Below are 8,932 nucleotides of genomic sequence, written 5' to 3' on the forward strand. Positions count from 1 at the left end.
GAGAGCCTGTTGCTACTTATGAAGGAGCATATAAGCTGAGTGTTGGCATGTTCGTTTGCTGTGGTATTACTGTAATACTAGATGAGAACTTGCTTAGCTTATTTGCCTATGAACTTCGATATCACTGCAGTATGTCTCTCCCTCTTTTACTTCATTAATCTGTCAATTTATAAGGGAAATTGTTTTTTTTTTTTTTTTTTGGGTGAAAATAAGATATGTACAGATTTTGCCTAAAAAGAATACAAAGGAGGAAGCCCGGCACCTACAAAAACAGACACTCAAGATGACAAGAGTCAAAAAAGAATGTAAGGGTGCCGTAATTCCCAAGAGAGACTAACCGGAAAAACAAAAACAAGAAACAAAAGACTAACACACAATAGCAAGAGAACCTCCATCAATCAAAGATAGAAAGAGGTAAATCCCAGCTTTGTTGAAGTTTTCTATTCTTGGGAATGTCCGGGACATGCTTAAAGGTCATCGCCTTGTCATTAATAGCCTTCTGGAGGTGCATCCTCATCGACGGAAGGAAGAGGGTCTGATTTCAAAATATGATATTATTTTGCTCTTTCCACATAATATAGCAAAGAGCTCTAGAAGAGAAATTGTTGAATCTTTGATATTATCATTATTTGATATGGGCTTCTCTAAGGGGGGGAATCAAGATATTCCATGCATGCTGAGGAGATCCTAGAATCTTTAAATATAAAATGATACTTAGCTTATTAATAAACGACAAGAAGGAGGAAGAAGAAGAAAAAGAGAGAAACAGTCATGTTAGCGACCGTCAGCTTTCTTTAAACACGAAATCGGATCATACTCTATGGTTGGGGCTGAACTGTTCCTCTTCTCTGCCTCTTTAGCAAGTAATCCCCCCCCTCCTTTCTTTCGTGTGAGGGTAAGAAATCATAATAAACAAAAAAAAAAATCTATATTATATCTAAGGCTTAGCAGAAAAATCCTCATGCATTGAAATGTCAATTTCGGTGAAGGCTCACTTTAATTGCTGTGCACTCTCTTCAATTCTTACGCAAGCAGGATTGGTATTCATTAATCGTGCTCGTGCCATATCAATGTAAGGGTATACTATAAAAATAGATCGGTTCAATATGATTTGAAGATTAATGAATTGACACAATATATATGTATAACACCATTGACTAACGGATCAACACGGTCACATGACCTACTATGATAAAAAAAAAAAAAATCAATCGGCCAACACAAAATCAGTTCACTTATACAAACCTGATAGGGAATATCCTAATTTTTCCATAAAATTTATCTACAAGTTGCAATAATTTGTTGAAAAAATATTATCAAATCAAATTGAGCGTATTCATCAATTTAATATTAATAGTGACAACCATGGAAAAGATAATATTTTTAGCAAGTCATGTCTAAACGAATCACACACAATATTAACCTGTCAATTTAAACCGAGTCGTATAGGTAAATTTCATGTCTGTATGATTGAATATGAATATGACACTATTACTAATCATGTCTTAATCTAAACACAATTAACCTTAGTCAAAATCCGTTAATTTCATGCCGTCTTATCATATTACGAGCAAAAATCGTCATTGCCTCGTCATTGCCTCCTGGTTAGTGGCAGCGTACATATGTTCGTGGAACTCGTCTAATCAACGATTGTGATAGGCCAAAAACACAAAAGCCGGCCGAAATTTTTTTGCTTTTTTTTTTAGGGGAAACAACGGATAAATCAAAATTCCTCGCCGTCTGAGGGATCACTCCGGAACTCGACAGTGTGCCTTCATTTTTTGTCTGGTCCCATGGGATTTGATTCCCCGGCCACATTTTGTCCCATGCGTCGATAAAGAAAAAGGCACTCGAAAAGGAGCATCATTGCACCATCAACCCTGAAAGAAACAATGAGATTTAGAATTGCAGAGACCCCAAGCGAAGAATGTTGCTTTAGACCTACCCTACCCACCTGGAAATAGAATGTGATGCGCATCGACAATCAAACCCCTCTCCATTTTGCCTTTTCATTTTTCAATTTTCACCAACACAATCAAGAAACACTAAGGCCCACTTGAAGGATTGGTTGCCAAAAAGAGTCCATCAATGATCAAATTCTTTCATCTTTTGCCAAAGTCCCGTTATCATCTGATTTCCAGTCAATGAAGCTTTTCTTAATTAGCAGCCCATTGCTTTTCATTGTTTCTCTAAAGGGTAAGATTCATTTCCACATATTTAATATTCAAAAGGTGATCGACATCGTCAACGGTAGAGCGATCAAAATCGAAATCGAACCACCGGATGTGGAGAATTGCATTTCATTAAGAAAATAAGTTCGTAATCATGAGGTCACACTCAGATATAAAGAAATAGTGCCGTAATAATATTGAATTCTAATTCTAAGTTGAATGAGTGGATGGATCAGATTCCCAGGACATCTTCTTACAGGGAGATATTAAAATATTCTTTGAAATTTCCTGAGCAGAGAAAGAGGAAAATTCCATTGGTCGATCTTGAGGTACACACCTTTCATTGTCAACATCTCCTTTTTCTTTTTCTTCTTCAAGGACATATGAAAGCTACGGTTGGAACTTTTTTCTTCCTTTTACCCGAAGGGGGTAAAGGTGAGGTGCACCGCATAAGAGGAAGGATCTGATGATGGCTGACCAGCGATACAGATTCCATCTTTGTCGAAAACAGGTGGGGGAAAAAGGTGGGCCTGCAGGCTCTTTCTTCAATCTTTATCCATCTGCTGGAAGAAGGATTCTGAAACAGTGAAACCGGGGGGAGCAAAAGAATTTGAGAAAGAAGAAAACACGGGATCCTGTTTAAAGAAAGACCCGTGCAACTAGTACATGTCCTTTGTCACTCTCTCTCCCTCCCTCTCTCTCTCTCTCTCCCCCGTATATAAAGGTTTTGCGTTTGGTTGCCGGAAATGGGGATCTAAACTGGCACGACACGTCCAAAGTCATTCCTTTTGGGGCATTCTGATTCCACCGTATAAAAATAGCACATCACCAGCATCAACAAGGTGATGTTCATCCTCTCTCTCTCTCTCTCTCTCTCTCTTGGGGGGCCGTGAGTTGACTAAGTTATAGCGGGTAATCCAAAGTCCAAAGAGGGCTTGCTTCGTATGTGGGGTCGCACCTCAGAGAGTTGGAGAATCTTGGGCTCACACAATAGCCAAGAATTCGTAGTGCGTTTCGAGATGCAGATGATTACTATGGCCTAAAGAGAGGTTCTTTCTTGTGCAGGGCATATCGCAGCTTGCCACGTACGGGCTCTCTTACAACTCCCTCTCTTTTCCTCCTTTTCTATCAGATGGGATCTTGATTTTGCAAGAGTTTCTTGGTTGAGAGTACTTGAGGAGACCAGGTAAAAAAAGAAAACCGAAGAAAAAAATTTTCGGTTGCCCTGGCGAGAATCTCCAGGAATCTTTCTTCATAGTGTGAGTTGCTTCTCTCTGTTTAATTTCGTTCTGTTTGAGCTGTCAATTCTGTTTATGTTGTGATTCATGGGGCTAGTCTGTGTTTTGGATGGTTGGTGACGTGTCTGCTGTGGTTGTTTGAGTCCTCGATTATGTTTGTGGAGAGCAGGAAAATTGAATCTCTCTTGTTTATTATTAATAGAGCTTAAATCAAATGATAGTAAATCAGCGAATTACTTCCGGAGAATATGTGGAAAAATGGCCTTATCTTCCTGTTTGTTTCAATCCTTGTGATTCGCCACTTGAACGTTGTGACAGACCAAACACTTTATGAACCCAAGTTTTTCTCTCTTGTATCGATAACAGCTTCATTTATTCAAGATTCTCCCCAACTTGGCTCCTGCAGCACATGCATAAGATAGAAGCATTTATCTTCGTTTGGCTGGTAAATTCAAGCTACAATCTGTTGACATTGAATGTTCTTGGGCTTATCTTAGCTGAAAGGCCATTTCCTGCTCATTTCAGATGGAATAACATCTAGATATCTTCAGTGTCACAGAAAAAAAAAAAAAAAAAAAAAATGGAGGACACTGTCTTCTCACCAATCCCAATGCCCAGCACAGCCCCGGAATCCGCCATGGATGTCGACTACATGGATGAACTGTTGCTAGAAGGATGCTGGTTGGAGACTGTGAATGGATCTGAATTCCTCCAACAGAGCCCTCCCAGTTTTGGTGCCTTCTTTGACTCCCCATGTCAATGGTCTGCTCTAGAGAATATTGAGTGCAATTCCAGCCCCAACCAGCTTCAAAAGAACAACCAAGAGTTGATGCAAACACCATTGCATCCTGGAGATTCTCCTATGGAAGAAGGCCAAACAAAACCTCTCGATAATCCTCAGTCTCTGAGTGTTGTTGAGTGTTCTAGTCGGTCAGATAAACATGTCAATGAAGGATCTGATTTAAGAAGAAGGTGGTGGATTGGGCCAAGGGTGAGTTCAGGTTCAACAAGTTCTGTGATGAATAGGTTGATCCATTCTCTTGATCAAATTCGAGATTTGACGAAAGATAAGGATGTCCTCATCCAGGTATGGGTGCCTGTAAATAGAGGCGACAGACATTTTCTCACAACCAATGACCAGCCCTTTTCACTTAATCCTAGCAGCAAGAGACTTTCAAAGTACAGGGAAATATCAGTGAATTATCAGTTTTCGGCCAAGGAGGATTCCAAGGAATTGATGGGATTACCCAGTCGTGTATTTTTGGGGAAGATTCCTGAATGGACTCCCGATGTCCGCTTCTTCAGAAGTGACGAGTATGCCAGGGTTGATCATGCTCAGCATTTCGATGTCCGGGGAACTCTTGCCCTTCCTATCTTTGAACAAGGGAGCAGGACTTGCTTGGGTGTTATTGAAGTTGTGATGACAACCCAGAAAATCCAGTATCGGCCTGAAATTCAAAGCGTTTGCAAGGCACTAGAGGTTTGTCGAATCCTTTTCCTTGCATTACCTAAATTTTCATTGTGCACTGATTAAATGAAAATCGCCAAGGGTACCTTTCCTAGTAGCTTTCTGCACTGATTCAAAGCCACTTGTTTCATAATGAATTTGAAGAGGCTTTCTCAGATAACAAAGATCCCTGTCTTGATATATGAATCCATAGGTAGGAATCTTCTGTCATGTTTGCTTATATTTTTTAAATACGTTGCTGGAGTGATGCTTTATATGCTTATCAAATAATACAGTGCTATTTGAGATCACAGATCAATTAAAGGAAGCTGCACTCTATTTAGGAAAAGAACTGTCTTCTGTCAGTGTCGTGTAGATTCTAATTATAAGACAGTTTTAGAACATATTCACAATTTTGTTACTTAATCTTATTGTTATTAAAATATTAACGCACTCGTGGGATTTTGGTGCCTTGTGGAATTTTCATGATACACAATTGTTATGTTGAGAAGATTTTCATTTCTCAAAAGGGAGTTATAGTTGATTGATGATAATGAATATTTCCCCATTCTGATCTCTGTACTAATGGCTATACGTTCTGGACCTTGAAATTCAGTATTCGTTTTGGAAAGTCTTGGTTTTCATAAGTTGTGAGACATGAGTTCAGTTTTATATATTCAGAGAAAAGCAGGATATTTCAGCTGTCATTACCTTACCAGTTTCCTTTGCAACGGCAATCTTACTTGGTTTGTGTTTTGATTTGCATCATCTCATACAAGAGTATAAGAGCAAATCCTCTTTTCCACGGTTGTCCGGTTTCTTATTCCATTAGTTAGATTGTTCAGAACTCTATCCACTTTGCGAAATTATACTTTTAATCGGAGTCATTCCAGAACTATTGATCTTTTCCCGTTAACCTTTTCTTACTGAAATAATTGTTTCCACCTCAGGCTTTTGATCTTAGAAGCTCTGAAGTATTCGGCAATCTCAGTGAAGAGGTAATTGGATGACTTCGAGCATGGTAATCTTCTTGATGAGACAATACAGTTTTCTTTTGACACCGTGGTTGAACACCTTTTGTTCTCCATTCAGTCACACTGGAAATCATATGAAGCCGCAATACCCGAGATTCGTGAAGTCTTAAGATCCGCCTGCGAGACACATGGATTACCGCTAGCCCAGACGTGGGTCCCATGTAGCCAACAAGGTAAAGGAGGTTGTAGGCACTCCAATGAGAACTATGTTCACTGTGTTTCTACCATCGACCATGCTTGTCATGTGGCTGATCCTCTCCTCCAACCATTTCACGAGGCTTGTTCTGAGCATCACTTGCTGAAAGGTCAGGGGGTTGTTGGGAGGGCATTTCAAACTAACCAACCATGCTTTTCATCGGACATAACTTCTTCGGGAAGAACTGAATACCCTCTCTCTCACCATGCAAGAATGTTTGGGTTGTGTGCTGCTGTCGCTATCCGTCTAAGGAGCATCCACACTGGTACAGCCGATTTTGTGCTGGAGTTCTTCTTACCTATGGACTGTAAGGATCACGACAAACAGAAAAAGATGTTAGGTTCGCTGTCCATCATTATTCAACAGGTTTGTCAGAGTTTGCGGGTCATTACCAATGAGGAACTGGAGGAGGAAACTGTCTTGCCAGAAATTCCAGTGCCTTCAGAAGGCAGGCCTCAAGGAGAATGGTCACTGGAGGTGGAAAGTAATTATTTGGAGAGGTGCTCTGAAGAAGATTTGTCCTGGAGCGCTCATGTTGAAAAAGTTCAACAGAGTGATACAGTTGCCTCAGCCACCCAAAAGGCCAGAGCAGGGGAATCATTTGTCGAGAAATCTCTTGATTTCGGGCAATTCCAAGACTCGAGTACTGAACGTGGCGAAGATTGCTCTTTCTATGGTGAAGGAAGGTGCTCTGATGCGGCCAGGGAAAAGACAGGAGATAAGAAACGTACGAAGGCAGAGAAAGCCATCACCTTGCAAGTCCTTCGTCAGTACTTTGCCGGAAGTCTTAAAGATGCTGCAAAAAGTCTCGGTGGTAAGACTGCCACCATAAGCTTCATAAAATATAATGTTCTAGGCTTAGAAACTACATAAGCACTAGGGATCGCTCTCTCTCTCTCTCAAGATTTATGTGAATATGATGGTAGACTATCTGTTAATTAACTCATACTGTTTCTCTGCTTTATACATGCTTCCCTTTTCTGCAAATTACAGTCGTCTTTTTGACTTGGGAAAAAGATAGAAACTATCGATGCCATCACTCGTGATTCGTGTCTTGATTCAGGATCAGCTCGTCACTTCCTGAATGAAAATATGAGCATTGTGATATTTCCTTTTTCACATGTTTGGGGATTTTCTTTTGGCATTTGTGCTTGTATTAAGTGAGTTTCAACAGAACAATTCACTCATTGTATTGATTCCCGTAGCCGTAAAATCGAGCCATTGTCATTCATGGATATGCGTTCCATCCTTACTTAACATTCGATTTTGCTGTTGGCTGACGTTTTAGCCTGCTTTCTCTTTCTGGATTTCAGTTTGCCCCACGACCTTGAAAAGGATATGCAGGCAACACGGGATCAAACGTTGGCCATCTCGAAAAATCAAGAAGGTCGGTCACTCCTTACAGAAACTTCAACTCGTAATGGACACTGTCCGTGTCCAAGGTGCGCCGGGTCCCTTGCAAATCGATTCTTTCTACACAAACTTCCCAGAGCTGGCCTCTCCAAACCTTTCTATTACCAGTCCCTTATCGGCTTCAAACCACGGGGATCATCTGCAACCACTGGGCACGCAACCTGGAGCCCTGAACTTCGATTCCTGTGCTGCTGTGTCGAAGTCGACGTCATCGTCGTGTAGTCACAGCTCCAGTTCCAGTCAGTGCTGTTCCAGTGGGACAAAGCAGCATCCGTCCATAGTGGACCTCGTCGCCGAAGAAGATCATTTAGTTTCAGAGAACAACGTGGATATTACCCCTTCAAAAATGGTCCAAAGTCATGTGGAATTACAAGGCTCGAGCCAGGAAGAGCAAAAGCTCTTGCCGAGATCCCAGAGCCGTAGATCTTTCAACCCAAATATGGAGAATCCGCCGCGGCCGCCCCCGCAGTATAATTGCCAGGCATCGCGAGAAGGGGATCCCCTGAGAGTAAAAGTGGCGTGTGCGGACGAGAATATCCGCTTCCGCATGCAGAAGGATTGGGATCTAAAGGACTTGTGGGGAGAAATCGCGAGGCGGTTCTGCATAGAGGACACAAGCAAGTTCGACCTCAAGTACTTGGACGACGACTCCGAGTGGGTGCTGCTGACGTGCGATGCTGACTTGGACGAGTGCATCGATGTCAGCAGATCATCCCCAGGTAGCACGGTCAAACTCTCGGTCCGAAAGTCCCATCACCGTCGTCTCGGGAGTTCCTTGGGTAGCAGCGGCCCTCCACGGATGCATGGTGCTTCATGACCCCGTGGTCGAGGTTGCCGCCGGCCGGTTTAATTATATTTTGGCCTCCTTCCACGTGCATTCGCGAGATCTTCGCGGGAGAAGAATTGTAAAGTTCGTACATTGCGGGGTTGGCGCACGGAACAATCAGCTAGAGGCGGCTTCTTATCTTGACTGCGCGTAGGGGATATTTTAGGACAGACCTTTCAGTTACATTTTATCCTAAATACGGTTTTCCGTTTGTTTCGAGTTGTATGTTTTTTTCAGCTGCCTTCGAGTCAAATAAAGATGTTGGCATTTTTACAGCCAGCAAAGAACGGTGATTCCTATTCTGCACTTAAAAATAGACCGTGGCCATGTTCACATGACCAAATTCAGACCGTGTCTAATCGGTTCCTGCCAACCGTTGGATTCCCTATGCCACCTAAATCCAACGCTTTTTATACAACCGGCAATAAAATCTTTCATGTGGGAAGCGTCCGTTTAAACGTGCGAATTACCACGAGTACACTTCTTTCCGAAATTCCCTTGCGGCAAAAAGTTCCGAACCGGCTGTTTCCTAAACTTGAGGGATACTTTCGTGTCTTCGCTGCATACATTTTCGTTTCTCCTGGAAGAGACGGAACAACTGATGACG

General features: G+C 41.8%; 1 protein-coding gene across 7 annotated transcripts; it reads left to right on the plus strand.

Moving 5' to 3' along the window:
* Window positions 1-2,596: 2,596 nt before the first annotated feature.
* LOC104448932 (protein NLP4) lies at window positions 2,597-8,622 on the plus strand. 7 transcript variants are annotated; one of them, XM_018876011.2, is made up of 7 exons: window positions 2,597-3,013; window positions 3,237-3,430; window positions 3,776-3,854; window positions 3,961-4,889; window positions 5,807-5,854; window positions 5,949-6,900; window positions 7,400-8,622. In XM_018876011.2, exons 4-7 carry the CDS (start codon window positions 3,990-3,992, stop codon window positions 8,314-8,316), a joined length of 2,817 nt encoding a protein of 938 aa, XP_018731556.2. In that variant the 5' UTR covers window positions 2,597-3,013; window positions 3,237-3,430; window positions 3,776-3,854; window positions 3,961-3,989; the 3' UTR covers window positions 8,317-8,622. The 7 variants fall into 7 exon arrangements, with proteins under 7 accessions (XP_018731556.2, XP_018731557.2, XP_039171328.1 ...); XM_018876012.2 differs by having other exon boundaries at window positions 3,237-3,256; XM_039315394.1 differs by having other exon boundaries at window positions 3,237-3,854.
* The last annotated feature ends 310 nt before the right edge of the window (window positions 8,623-8,932 follow it).

The sequence above is a fragment of the Eucalyptus grandis genome, chromosome 6 (genome assembly GCF_016545825.1).
Source record: "Eucalyptus grandis isolate ANBG69807.140 chromosome 6, ASM1654582v1, whole genome shotgun sequence".
NCBI lineage: Eukaryota > Viridiplantae > Streptophyta > Magnoliopsida > Myrtales > Myrtaceae > Eucalyptus > Eucalyptus grandis.